Below are 14,629 nucleotides of genomic sequence, written 5' to 3'. Positions count from 1 at the left end.
GGAGGGAACTAGGAGGGAGTCTGATCTCCCAGATGCTCTGGAAGCCAAGAAGTCATTATTGCTGAACTCCCTGAAAGAAATGCAGTGGCACATAGGCAGGGGCACAAAACCGACTTCTGTTTCATTAACTGTAATAAAAAAGGCACTAGAAATGCTTCTAACAGAGTTTAATCACTCATGGAAGTTGGTGTGATTTCAGATCGAAGGCTCCCAGCCTGCCCAGATCCTACAACCAAGGGATCCTTCAGAGCTTCTAATGAGGAAAAAATCCTGAACACGTGCCCAAGACGAGAGGTGAATTCCTCTCCCTTACATTCCCGGCAGGTGGAGTGGCGCTGGCTGTCTCATTGCTTGGCTTGTTCTCCCAGGTCTCTGTTGCCATGGACATCGCTGTGGGCTGCTGGCTGTCCTCCGGAGGTGGGAGATCAGCTTCCCTCAGATCACACTGTCCCTTAGAGGGGGATTTGGCAGCAGTCTCAGCATTGCAGCTGCAAGGGAAGAAGCAGATTCTGATGAACATCATGGATGCAATTCTGCTGTTCCTGACACAGATGAGACTGAGCAGCAAGCCCCAGTTTTAACAACCATCTGCAACAGTTCAGGGCAAGTGCAGGCAGGAATCATGACTGGTCAGCATGGATGGCTGTATATGCATTTTAGGGGCTCTAAGCACAGCTCAATTAAGACAGTGCAAATTGGGTAACTGCGCTTTTGCCAACATCAGTCTGGGTTATCAAGTCTTGGGTGTTCACAGGGCATTTTTGTGTCCATAAAACATGAAGTTCTCCATAGGGACCAGAAAATCTTCTAAGTAGGCCATATCCATATTTGCTGCTATTTAAAGAGATGTTGTCAACACAGAAACCATACTGCTCATCTGGAAGAAAACCTGCTAAAAACCCTAATACTTTGAAGGGATTAGAGGATTAAAGGAGCTTTCCCTCTGGTTTTCATTTCTTATGATCCCAAGCCCACTGAAACCACTGGAAAGATACCTCCTTCTTTCAGTGATCTCAGGATCAGGCCTTTTGGTGCACTTAAGAGACCTGAAAAGATTGGCAGAGTCTATTGCTCTTGGCAATTCTGAGATGCCCTTATTCGTGTCTGTCTGTAGCTAACAAGGGCCTGGTCTGGCCAATATAGACAGCCTGTTCCAACCCCATGTTCCCCTCTCTGTAGACACCACCACCTCTCCAGACAGACACAGCCTGGTGCAAAACCACTGATTTGACAGAGTAGTTGACAGGCTGTCATTTGTGATACTACTTGTGATACATTTTTTTAACAGACTCTCTGAGACACCTTATTTCCATGCATAATGAAGCCTGCTTGGAAGAATTTTTTTTTTATTTTTGATTTACTTTATTTTTATGGACTTGGATCCCTTTACAAAGCAAGGTTGTGAGGACTGGATATGGACGCTTGTATATACAGGAAGCCAAAGTCTGGAACATATTTCAGGTTATGCATATATTTTATGCTTAACAAAAATCTCCTATGAGAAAAATCTTCTTCTTAAAGGCTTCACTTGTGAACTTATGCTGATAGGTCGTACTGCTAATATGCAATTCCAACAGTGTCAGCTACAAGCAAACACATGAGACAGATGGGCATTCTCCTTACAGTGAGTGACAGTTGGCTCCGATAACAAACCATCAGCCAATACTGAAATTGCTGAAGAGGGAACAAATCTCCCAGGACACAAGCCGTCTCTGTTGTCAGGCCAGAAAAGTTGGTTTGCATCTTTCCAGCTGATGCTTTTTCATCTTCCCCCATTTATGCTTCCAGGTCTCTGCTGACACTACCAGTTAAAAAGAGTTTAGACGTCGCTTGCGCAGCAACACCAACAGTGCCAACAGTGCCAACAGCAGGCTCACGGCTTTCACTTTTTGTTATCACCCTCCAGGTCTCTACTGCCCAGCCTGCAGAAAGGGGATACCAACATCAGCACTGTCACGAAGCAGTCTGTAGTAGGGACTGTGCCAGCCCCCTTACAGGGCTGCAGTAAGAGCAGCGCAGGAACACAGCAAGGCTGTGGTCACATCATGGTACTGGCCTGGCCTGGCCTGGCTTGAGAGGTTCCTGCCTCCTTCCTCCCTCCTGTCCCCAGCCACGCTTGGGATGCCACTCCTTCAGCCCAGTGTAACTGTCTGTATGGCTATGATCTAAAATCAGTCTTGAAATTATAGGGGTTTAAAAAATATACCTGACCTCATGTATTCCCAGCCAGATCGTTTCATAAATGTTTCACTGAGTTGGGTAAAGTATGAACAATTCAGCTGGGCACACTCATGGGAGGGCAGGCAGAGGTTAAGGAGCAAGAAAACTCTCGAGGACGATGTGCTACTGCTGGAAAACCACCCTTTCCAAAAGCTGCTCCTGCTCAAACCATTCCTGGTTCAAACACACAGAAAGGGGCACAGAGAGGCAATGGGGATGTGTCCAAGGTCAGTAGCAGAGCTCAAAACTGAAATATTATCTTCTTGATCACACCACCTACCACCACACAGACCAGACTCTGAGAGAGATGCTGAGCTTTCATTTGTCATTTTTACAATGCTTCAAAATCATCCACTTAAATATGGGAAGTATTCCAGGACATTACTGCTCCGTTAAGTGAAGCTGACAGCAGCTCTCTGCAGACCAGATGCCACCACTTATTGTGGTTTCCATAACCAATAGGAATATTTAAAAAAAAAAATCTCCAGCCATGACCTGCAGTGGGAATAAGAGCCAATAGTATCCAGAGAGCTGAGCTAAGGAAACATTACTGGAGACTGAGAAATTCAACCCACCCCATGGCTGGTCAGCGAGAGGTAAAAAAAGGCAATGATGCAGAGCCCACCTTTTGTGAAAGGAGATTTCTTCATCCTTGCTTTGACTGCTGGGGCAAGTGCTGCTTCACTCACTAGGAGTGTGATCAGGATGTGGGCAAAACAGGGAGGATATAAGCAGTTTTGCAGAACCACAGCTTCAGGCTTTAACCTTTGCCTCTGGTTAGGAGGAAGAGGGGACATTGCCAAGAAAACAGGATATTGCCCCTTTCTCCAGTCCCCTCTTCCTGGCAGAGATCTGTGTGGCCAACAGGTCTGCACCACTGCCTGCTCAAGCAGTCCCATCTGCCCTCATGCAGAGCTGCAGAAGGGGGGGACTGTGGCATATTTCCTTCTGGGATCAAACCACTTACTGGGACAAGAGTTTATGCCTGGGATTGGTGTCAGTTTTTCTTGTTCCCCCAAGACAGGTGATGCACTTGGGCCAGCACAGGGAGGATATGTTCTTTTTGAAAGTCTTTTTAAACCTCTGGGTCATCATCTCTGAATCTCATGGAAGCAGAAGTACCAGGGGTGTGGTGAACAACTGGAAATGCACCTACTTTCCTTCATGGTCTCTATGGGCCTCTTCATGCTTGTATCATTGTTCAGGCCAGCAGTTCCCAGCCCTTTTCACATGTTCCTGACTCATGGAAACATTTTTGTGCACGCCTTCCCTGCTGTCACCTCCCTTCCTGACTTGGAGTCCTCCAATATGGGAAGCTGGTATTCTATCCACCGCCCTGGTGCCATCCCAAATACAACACTCTTTCCAGGAAGTCTTCTTTCTTAGTCATGTCCTTTGCTACCTTGTGCAGGTTTCTATTGTCACCATGTCTCCCATTTCATAGACACAACCTCCCTGGTCCTTGCATACCCTTATCCTGAACAATTTGCCATTTAACAATTTCAGAAAGTGGACTATATATTGAAATGCTTACAGGATTTCCACCTAGATCTCAACACCCCTTCCCAGCCAGGACTACAACCTAAATTAAAGGTATACAGTGACCACTGAGGGGCCTAAAGCTGCCATAATTTCAAGACTGAAAATCAAATCTTCACTGGTGAAATATTAAGTCAATTGAATGAGTCTTAACTAATTAACTATGAATTGCTAGGGAGACAGTTAACTTACAGACAAAACTGCTTTGTAAAACTGTGACACACAGAACCACTAGAAAGAAGGTAATTTTAGGTATTTTATTCTATGACACTCCATCACAACATCTCTATCAAGGGCTTGCTGAGCTCAGTAACAGTGGAAATGGGACTGAATCCTCAGCTTTCAGCTCATTTCATTTAGAAGTTATAAAAATGTGGCCTGGATGTCAACAATCATAATTTAGGACCCAAAACATCCAGATAAAAAGTCTCCCACCCCTGCAGCGAGAATCAGCTTGAATTGTGAATATTCAGGCACATTACAGTCTCAGGTGAAAATGATGGAAAAATGAGAAATTTCCATAAAAAAGAAACTCAAGTTTCCCACTAACCAGTGCTTTGGCAATAACAATCACCATTAACTGATGTTATTATTATGGAAAATAAACAGGCCAGGCTGGTTCCTTCACATGAAACAACCTCTCTCATACTGGAACCACTATCATTCTCATTTTTAGATCAACTATCATTTTGGTGTTAATAAAATCGCTTAATAGATTTTAATATATCCAACTAGGGAGACTGAACACATTCACAGAAACAAAAACCACTGTAGATATTACAAGCAAAGAAACCACACTGAAACCATAGAGGCCCCGGGCAGGAAGTGTTTGGAGACCAGGAGAGTAGTGGGAAGAAAGATCTTATGCACTACCCATTTCCTGTACTTTGCTATGCATTCACCTGGGCTCCAGATATTAGTCAAACCTTTGATCTGCATGGAGGTAGCTCTTCCTACACTCCTGGCTTGTGCCAGGCTGTGTATTTCATTTCACATCTATGACAAAAATAACCTACTCAATGAAAATGGCTGCATACCACAGCTTTCTCATCTGCTTCTTTGAGTTTTCATACTCTAGAAAAAAAGCACAAAGGCTGGGCTGGACAGCTGAGGGAAGCATTTAGGGTTCTGACACCACCCACTTCCCTTTGGAATGTAGAGTTGCAGAAGTATTTCTGCTTGTCACCCTGCTTCAGCTCCACAGAAATTCTTTCAGATGACTCTCAGTCCTGTGCAGAAGTCACTATCATCTCCTCCAAAACCTGAGTCCAGTCTCAGAGCCCATGCATTCCAGAAACAGCAAGACAGCATACAAGGTTGATGCCCTGGCATTTCACACACTGATCTGTGGATTGCAGAAGCAGCCGGGAAACAAGTCAAATGCAATTCTTGGCAAAGCCAGTTATGAAAGCCAAGTGCATGGAAATAAACCACTCCACCAACACTTATTCCTCCTTTTTCCATCAGCCTTTTCCCATCGTGATAAGACAGTGATAGCTGCCCCAAATCCTTAGCTTCTAGAACTTTGCTGATTCCTATTGAGCCACTCTGCATAGAAAGGGATCCACTTCTCTTTGGCAGGAGGGAGGTAACAGGACTGCACTGTCCAAAAACAAGATAGAGAAAAAGCAGTCCTTGTGGACATCTTTCCCAAAGAAGGGGGAAACCATGGTTGGAGAAGATGAAGGAAGACTTTACAAAACCATTTTCTCTCGCTGCCTACACTGAGTTGGCAGAAGGGCAGTATTTGCAAGCGCTTTCACTCGCTGCTGTGTGGCTCTGCAAAAGGTGATTAAAGACTCATAGCAGCCACCTTGCTCTTGTTTGCTGGTTCACTTCATACAGGCAGCAAGTGAAAGCACTTGTTGCTGCAAGTGACACTATCTAAATTCATGTCCTGCAGTGGTAGGACAGACTCTACATCTTTCTTCAAAGGAATCATATTAGTACTTTGTATCCCTCGTCTGTCTTCTACTTTTAACAGATGATTAAAAAAAAAAAGACATTTCAACAATTTAATGCAGAAATAAAAGGGGTGGGAATTTGGGTGTCAGAACTACTAATGGCTGCTCTCTTTACAGGATTAAGGTGCACAAAAAGGCGAAGTCTAGATGAAAATGCTTTTTGATGTTTAATCCTATGCAAAGATGGAGTTTAAGCTCAACAGCTTAAAGACGTCCATGTGGCTATCAGAGACTCTAAGATCAAAGGCTCTGCCAACAACACATTTATGCTACAGAACTTAAATGTACATATCAGGAGAAAGACGAGATCATTAACAATGGAACTGCTTTCAGGTGACCCCATGGAGCATGTTACCTTTTCTTAATAAGTTCCAAGGCTGAACCTATGAATTCATCCTTCATTTTTTGTAGCTTAGCTCCATAGCTGGATAAGTCTGTAGCTTCTAACAGCAGCGATGAACAGCAAGAGGACTGGGCTTCAGAAGCCAGGGACTGCCCTGCAAGGTGGAGGACATCATTTAATTTTCTTGTCTCTCCTTTCTGCTGCTCATCACTCAAGATCTCCTGCCCAGTTCTGTGTATTGCTACTGCCTGTAAAGGTGATCGTGGAATTGGACTGGAGCAAATAGGGACTGGCGATGTATCTGGGCTAGAGGTATGGAAGGTTTTGTCCTTCAGCTCAGGACTGCTCATCCTGAAACCATCCCATGTGGCTGGATACTGGGAAAAGCCAGCAGAGGTGTGGTTTTCGTGGAATACATCGTCATCATCCTCCACTGTGACAGCAGATTCATTGACAGCTCTGGTCCCCAAAGCTTCTGGACAGATATTCTTTTCCTTCTCCAATGTCTGGTTTGCAGGCAGACCCTTATTCAAGCACTCTGTTGTCTCACTGCTGCTGGCAGATGAATTTCCTTCCTTTCTTCTCATCTGCTTAAATTCCTCAAAGGTGGGTATGTAGAGCCTCCCTTTACAGCGACCTTTCTTGCTCTGTCCCAATGTGACTTTGCCATCTGTTTCCCCACTGTATTGTTCTAGGGTTTCTGCTGTTCTGGATTTGCCCATCTCATGGCTTTCCCCTGTGAGCTGAAGGGGCAAACTGGGGGAGCTATTCTGCCTTCGGAGCTGAAGCCTCCTCTGAGCCTCCTGCTTGATGTCTTCTGGACTGATGATCCTGTGTGCAAAGCACAGTCCCTGTCTCCCTGTGAGGCCGCGCCTGAGGGCAGTGTGTTCCACCAACACCGTGCAGTAGTTGACAGCACAACCGTTCTTGCACTGCCGACACACCTGGCACTCAAAGAACTCCCGGGCCATCAGGTCAGGCAGGGCCACCTGGGGACGCACTGGCTTACAGGGCTCTGCCACCTTACTGCTGTGCAGCCTCAGCTTCTCCTTCAGCTCTTTTCTGGCATCCCCATGTAGGGCTCTTTCCTCTGCAGAAGGGAAGAGCCACTGAGGCACTTTGGCAAAGGGAGGGAGGAGCACGTTCTGTGCCGATCGAGACGTCTGTTTAGCACGGAGAGAAAGGTCTCTTGGAGAGTCCGACGTGCTCTGTACTGGGGCCACATTCACACAGCCTTCTGTCCACTGACTGGTGCCTCTATAGCGAAAGATGATCTCATTATCCAGGCTCCGGCAGTGAGAATACAGCCCAGAGTCGGCAACAGTTGCCCAGTGAAGGTTCTCCACGCTCCGATACATCCGGTTTTCCACAGGACCGGCCAAAGGTGCCTTGCCCGTGTGGCAGTAGTCTAGAGTGTGGAAGTCCCCAGAAAAAACGTGAGTGTCTAGGTTCTTTAGTGGATGCATGCTGCTAACCGAAAAATCCTTTAAGCCATGTTGTGCACAGAGCTGATTATTTTGGCAGCTCGAGATCACCCGGCAGTGTTCCTGTCTCTCATCAACACTGATGTATGTCATAGCAAATGCACATGGAGGCTCTAAGACAGTGGCGTCTAGGGGGAGAGGAGGGAGCTGTGGTGTTGCTTAGATGGCAGTCAGTGTCCACAGACCACAGACAGCACAATGTGCTGCTGAGGACTCACATAAGAGAGCTCTCACATGGGTGGAGTCGCCATGCGCGGAAGACCTGTGAATGGAAGGAAAGATGAGTTACTGAAGCAGCCGCAGGATGCAACAGCAGGTCTGCTTCCAGGGAACGCAGAAGCCAACACCAACAGCTTGCGTAGGAACAGAGCAGCGTAACTAGGAGATGAGCCACAGGGCTTGGGGCAGGGAATCTTTTTCTTCTCTAGCCAAGCCAACAGTGGTCTTACACTACCCATCTGAATTTGGAGAAGTTTATCCTACCTACCCTCAGCAATTCCCTCACAATAACGTGGTTCAACTCCAGTGACAAATGCTCAGAACTGCTTGCTGCAGGCCCAGCTTACTCTCACTGCAGCACTTCATGAGACAGCAGGTTTACAAGAGATAGCGAGGTTCTTGCCCTCAAAGGGGGTGCAGACAAGAGTGTGTGGGTTAAGGGGGAGGCTGGGGTGTGAAAGGATCATATAACACTGAGGTCTCCTGGAAGACCCAAGCAGCAAGGAGGACAAATAAAGGTGGTGGGTTTGTGCCTGACAGTCACACTGCAGCCCCCTTATTGCTCTGATTAACAAGGAAGATGCATATGGTTAATTGATTGCATAGGGTAGCCAAGCATTGCCAAAGGCCTTCCCAGTGCAGAGACAATGGTACCTCACGGACTTTCACACAGGCACCATCCTGACTCCTTAACCACAGGCCCAAATGATCACTCTCCATGAGACCCAGAAAGAGAAAGGTGTGCTTTCCAGGGCTGCTCCTATGAGCTGTGTTCAGTATTGTAAGGACCCGGGAATCTAAGTGACTAAATCTCATGTTCAGAGCAGAGAATTAAATCCTCAGACTCTAGTTTGGGCCAGCAGGATGAAAGCTAAGTATCTGTGTCATCGCTGGAAGTGGATGGAGCCCCCTTATACTGAATGGAGAGACTAAATTTCTCACAAGGACTTAGGCCTCCTAGACTTGCCAGCAGTCACACAAGGCACCAGGGTCTGCTACAGCTCAGTCCACTGCCTTTCTTGGCAAAGGGAATACATAAAGGACAGCCATACATAAAGGACAGCAAGATTGGGCAGGAAATATGGGGTTAGCCTGAGATTTGTAAGGGCAAGATAGAGCTGGGATGGTGAGGCATCAGTCTTTAGTAATAAGCCAGGCAGGAACCAACCAGGTTGAACACACAGGAAGAGGTCTTGGTAAAGCAAGACAGAACCATATAAGTTACAGCCCAGGCTGTTTGTTCTGTAGTGCATCTGGATTCCCCACATGTGGCAAACCATTCAGGCAGCACAGCCACCTTGATCGGGACAGGAATGAAGAGGTGTGTTACTCCCTGAAGACCAAGACTCCTCAGGCATCTCACCATGTGACACACCAAAAGACACCTTCCATCTGAGGGGAAGTCTGAGGTAGTGTGTTGCCTGGAAGCCAATCTTGGTAACGTGCTGGGAGCTTCATTCATCCCTTGCTTAGAATGGCTCAAATTAGCATACTTTCCCCGCATTAATGAAACTATCTTTAATCTAATCCCAGAGAGGGAAGGCAGAGCTGCTCCTCTGGTTCACCGCTGAATGGAGAACATTATTTCCATCCTTCATAACTGCTAAAAATAAAAATTAAAACTAGTTCTCAAAGTGTGGCTGTTCACAGGCACTTCTCACCCGGTCTTGTCATGGTGGGGCTGGAGTTCCCCCTTCTTCACGGCTCTGGAGGAGCCCACAGGTGACAGCAGAGAAACGTGAGGATCAGGACTTTCTGTGATCATAGGTTATAACATAATCTGTCAAGAAAGAGAGAATTATATGATGTGAGAGCCAGTCACTGAGTAGGGAACACGGCTCCTGGTAGTGCCAAAGGGCTCCCGTGAGAAAGTGCTGTTAATAAAAGATGCCATGGCCTGTCAGGTTGGTCTGTGATCAGGTCACTGCCAAGGGACTAAAAGCCACCATGTACTTTTGGTACTGTGCTTTCAGAGTAAGTATAAAGAGAAAACAGCTCTTGCTGTAGTGAGAGCTGAGAATAAAGCTGCCCTGGCCCAAGGCAGGGAGCTACATACAGTAAGGCCTGAAGAGAAAGCATGTGAGGGAGGCTCTGCGTGTATGAGTGTGAGAGCAAGGGGGTCAGAGAAGAAAGCACACAGGCAGGGGCAGAAGCAATCAGGAGAAGAGCAAGAAAGTAGAGGAACAGAAATGACAGGGTGGGATCTGTCTGTGGCTGCTCCCTTCATCAAGAGATGGGTCAGCACTGAGAAGACAATTGACTTTTGTCCTCATGATTCTTTTCAGGTGGACATTCACTGCCAGTGCTCATAGTGCTGAGTCCCACTGTATCAGGTCAGCTACAGTGATGCCAGGCATGGGTTGTCAGTGGCCACTCTGCCCCTGCCTGCTCAAGTGACAGCACAGACCACATGGCGGGGGGTTGCATCCCTCTGTTAATCAGGGGAATGCCTCAAACCCACCAGCAGGTGAGGGCACCCCTCTGCCCTGCAGGAGAGCTGAGGCCCATTTTCCCAGCGGGTGTGGAAGGTGCCAGTGCTCAGGAGCACTGCCAGGCAGCAGGGACCTGTTGCTGCTCTCCAGGGCAGGATTTTCCAGAAGATGTGTGTGGGATGGCAAAAGTCACTTTCAGGGAAGGACCAGCTGGGAGAAACCTCCTGTGGGCACAGTGGGGCAGGCAGAGCGAGGGACAGAGAGCACGAGCCAGAGGCAGGTTTGCAGAGTGGAGGAGCCAGAGAAGACAGAGAACAGCCAGAGTTGGCCGTGAGACAGTAGGAGACAGAGACTTTCCAGAGGCTGTGCAGAGTTTGCTGACACGTAGGCAGGCACCAAAATGTACTGGATTAAGTGGAAGAAGATGGGAATTTCGTTTCCAAATAGTTTATTTTAATATTTGTCACCCAATAGAGCTGACTTTTCTTTCTCTAAAACATGATTTTTTGGTCTAAGAGAACACTTTAGACACAGGAAGTCCCTTTGATACTTCCAGGAGAGCTCAGAGCAAAGGTGTATGCAGATGTAGCTGATGCACAGGTGGGTGTGCAAGGGGATCTGGTGCCCTGGCTGGAGTGAGAGGGAGCCTCAGAAATCAGTGATTTCCATTTCATCTCACTCCTGCAGGGCAGCTGTAGTGATTTCATAACAGCTAGCTGGGGCAGCAGCACCTTTCTTCCCTGTCATTCCATTCTTGGAAGGACCACCTCTTTCCTAATGAACTCTTCTGAACTGACCCATTCCTCCCACGTCACTACCCTGAGGGTTGTGCACAGCACGTCAGGTAGCTAAAGCTTAATTTCCCAGAGCACCCTGCCCAGCTGCTGCCCGAGTCATGACCTGTGAAGGGGGACTGGCTGTGCTGAGGCACAGCCTGCTTCCCGCTGCGCAGGGATACTTGAAGCAGGAAAAAAGCAGTGGTCTCTCTAAAACACCAGATAACTTGTACCTGGCCTGTAACCAGGAAACACCGTTTCTCCCTCCTTTCCCTGTTCTTGTGCTCCATTCCTCAGGGCACACAAGCAACAGCGTCATAGTTTCAGCTCACATGCCTGCGTTTGTCAGGCTGTTGACACCCCCATAATGTAAAGGATGTGTCTATACACTCAGCTCCCAAGTAGCACAAGCACAAGCATGTTCTAAGCAGTCTGCTGGAGGACAGCACCAGATGGAGACAGAAGAAAAAAATCTCAGTTAATATGCTTACAGTTGATACCCTAAAGATGACCTTTCAGCACATACTTGCAGACCCACTGTACATACAATTTACCTGCAGTCTTACACCAACAAAGTCACCAACAAAGAAACATTGGGAACTACAGCAACATGAAAGAGTTTGCCCTCCCACCACCTCAGAGCTGTAACTACAGTCTGTAGCTACAGCAGGTGATTCCAGGTATGGAAATTAGCAAATGTCACAGAAGTGTGAGGGAATGGTGAGAAGTAAATGCTGATTTCTGACATGGTGACCCAGCTCTGGGTCCTAATTCACCCCCTCCTGAAGGTATACAACAGTCCTAATGCATCCTTTGCTCTCTTCCAGTTAAGACCAAGCAGTGAATTGCCAGTTCTTTGTTGCTCCACAGTGTATGTGAGCACTGTGGGTTGAGGCTACACACCTTCATTTACCCAACTGGGTACTTCCAGGCAGTCCTGTCCATGCTTCCCCAAAGCTGAGGCTTTATTCTAGTTTGGCAATCCTCCAGGCCAATGTTGACTTATTCCAGGCCAAACAGCAAAACAGAGCTTCGTGTTGGCTGCCACTGTGGCATATCACTGCTCTTCAGTCACGTTATCTGTGCAACTCTTGCCTGTTCCCTGGCTCAGGGACTGGAAACTCCTAGTGGTTGAGCCTCACGCCTTAAGTGAGCATAAGACTAAAGCAACGTGTGCTCAGCTTATTTTCTGCCATGTGATTCGTTTAATCAACTTCTCCACTATTCTGATAAGTGCCTGCTTGGAGACTTGCCACTAACCTCAATTTTCCTGCAAAATCCCCCCCAAGAACTTATTTCTCAAGGATTAAAGCTTGACGGATAAATTATTCCCTCCCAAACACATCAGAACTGTTCAGCCTGGCTGACCTTCCCAGCAAAGCACCAGACAAAGTGTCAGGAGGATGAAGCAGGCAGGCACAGGATAAGTAGCTCACTGCTAATGAAAAGCACTGTGGAGAAGACCAGTAATGTTCAAGGACTCCAGGGACATCAGGACAAGGGATCACAGAGCTTTGCAAGGCCTCAGGAAAAGAGGCCACCAAATCTGGCAGGGCTGAGTAGGTTTACTGGTGCTGCTTTGCAGAGTTCACTGTAGTAAGATTTGCTCAATAGACTTACCAAAGAAGGACATTTGTTCCATGAAATGGTGGAGAGCAGCTTGCTATTGTCTGGCCTCTCCTGCCTTGATCAGAGGCTTCAAATGAGATTGATACATTTTCCACTTTCCACTTTTACATCATCTCAGTCACAAGCAAATTAACTTCTGAGTCATAGCCATCACACCAAACTCTTGCTTTGAGGGGAGGGGAGTGACTGGAGACACCTTACTCCATCTTGAAATACGAGATTAAATAACCTTCAGGTTTTACTCTACTTTCTCTGCATTAGGTTTTGCAAAATGCACCACTGAACAGAGGTTAGTTTATTCTGGAGTACAATCTCCCTTTTATTTCAGAGATCTAACCAGCCAGAGGGATGCAAACAGCATATTTCAAAGAGCTGTATAAAGGATTTTAGCAAGCTACAATACTGCTGTGAGTTTTTTGCTATCTGATACAGCAAACCTCATGGACACAGCATGATCTGTCTACTGCCACGTCATGCACATCACTTCAGCTGCTTAGCAGAACACCAGCAGTCTCAAGGGAAAGAATGCCAGATACGTTTATTTTTTCAAGTTAAAGGTTAACAAGAAAAATAAAGGTGCCTTGGCTGTATTTTCTTTTTTAGCTGTTCTCTTAACCACAGCTGTGCTGCAGAAACTGGTTGATGCAGCGGGATGATAAGGTGACTGCAGCTATATTTCTTGGGGGTTTGGAGAGTTTTTTGTCTGTTATAGCAGCTGAAACAGGAACAGGGCTTATATAGTGTCTGTTAATTGCAGCAGGAGAGGTACAGGCACAGTAGTTCTCTAAGCCAGTACAATTTCCTGGGTTTCTTTTTCTTCCTAGGGTAAACAGCTGCATGTAACTTTCCTTGAGTTTACAGTATTATCACTACTTTCATTGTCTGCTCCACGGCACAGATCAGGATTGCTAACAAGAGGAACAATTGCCATATCGATTCCAAAAACAGGTAATAAAGAGATAACAATAACCTTTCTAGTCTGCTCACTGTATTTATAGTCCCTGAAATCTCAGAGACAGCTTGGCATGGGGAACCTCTGAAGACCCAGTGCATCCCAGGGTTGAGGGGTTGCTGGGAGCACAGGCAATGGCATTAAATTCTGCTGTGTTAAAGGTACTTGCCTTGTCACACGATACTGTCTCTTTTCATTCTTCTCAGGATTTTTTTCCTACTTCCCCAACTCTTCCTCCATCCCACTGCACTGAACACAAGCTAATACAACCCATCTGTGGCTGCTACTTGACACACATCATTCTGCAGCTTCACCACCATTACTATTGCCTCCAGAAAAACAACTGACCTTGGCCAGTGTCAGGGCTGGCTGGTCAGAGCAGCCCAAATGTACACATGTGCCAGCCAGATGTGCCAGAGAAGAATCTGTCCACAGTTATCTGTTGGTCACTATAGGAACATCCTGCTATCGTACACACAGTTCCACCAGGGAGAGTGTAGGAATCACCATAACTTCATGTGAACTTCTATTTTGGTCAGACTGGCTCCAAAATAGTGTCATGGCAGTGGGAAAGCTACTCACAAAATTTTATGGACTCACTTAAGGCCTCAAGTGTTCTTGGCTCTCTTTCTGTGGGATTTTTAAGCTATTTGGGAGCTGTGGTTTATTGACATGAAAGGTTTCACCTGAGAAGCCACAGTGCTCCACACACCTGTGCACTTGGTAGCAGTGCCTTTGATGATTTTTTCTGGCTGCTCTGTTAGTCTGAGCAGCTTCTCCTTCTTGTGTCACAGCATGGTTTTCTCCTTGTGTTCCTCCTTCAGAAAGGCTGTGATGACATGATGCTTCCAGCCTACCTCCAACAGCAGGCACTCCAGCACACTGATTTCAAGCAGCATACTTTCAAGGTGACCTGTGTTCCCTCTTGATTCCTTGTTTGTACCCCCTTTTACCACTCGGTCTCTTGGAAAATACTGCTCCAACTGCCCTGCTGACAATGCAGCAGCAGGATTGGAGCTTGAGAGGATTAGCATTCATCTTGCAGCTAATGAAGGCCAAGTATGGTGGTTC

At 46.8% G+C, this 14,629-nt stretch overlaps 1 protein-coding gene across 12 annotated transcripts in view; it reads right to left on the bottom strand.

The window, feature by feature from the left end:
* LOC127470920 (uncharacterized) overlaps nucleotides 1-14,629 on the bottom strand; it is a 53,865-nt gene that overhangs the window by 15,073 nt on the left and 24,163 nt on the right. For 9 of the 12 annotated variants that reach the window (XR_007904459.1, XR_007904457.1, XR_007904461.1 and 6 more), the window contains exons 1-3: nucleotides 9,431-9,552; nucleotides 6,079-7,812; nucleotides 314-488 (exon numbers count right to left, since the gene is read on the bottom strand). Coding sequence is in view for 4 of the 12 variants with exons in the window: in XM_051787006.1 (XP_051642966.1) it covers nucleotides 314-488; nucleotides 6,079-7,643 (1,740 nt within the window). In the remaining 8 variants the exon portion in view is untranslated. Of the gene's footprint in view, nucleotides 1-313; nucleotides 489-6,078; nucleotides 7,813-9,430; nucleotides 9,553-11,101; nucleotides 11,233-14,629 lie in introns of those variants that run through there. The other 3 variants (XM_051787010.1, XM_051787008.1, XM_051787009.1) reach the window with 3 other exon arrangements.

Source organism: Manacus candei, unplaced genomic scaffold, assembly GCF_025592945.1.
Source record: "Manacus candei isolate 608988 ecotype Guabito, Panama unplaced genomic scaffold, ASM2559294v1 h1tg000023l, whole genome shotgun sequence".
Taxonomy (NCBI): Eukaryota; Metazoa; Chordata; class Aves; order Passeriformes; family Pipridae; genus Manacus; species Manacus candei.
This window is presented reverse-complemented; position numbering and strand designations above follow the sequence as displayed.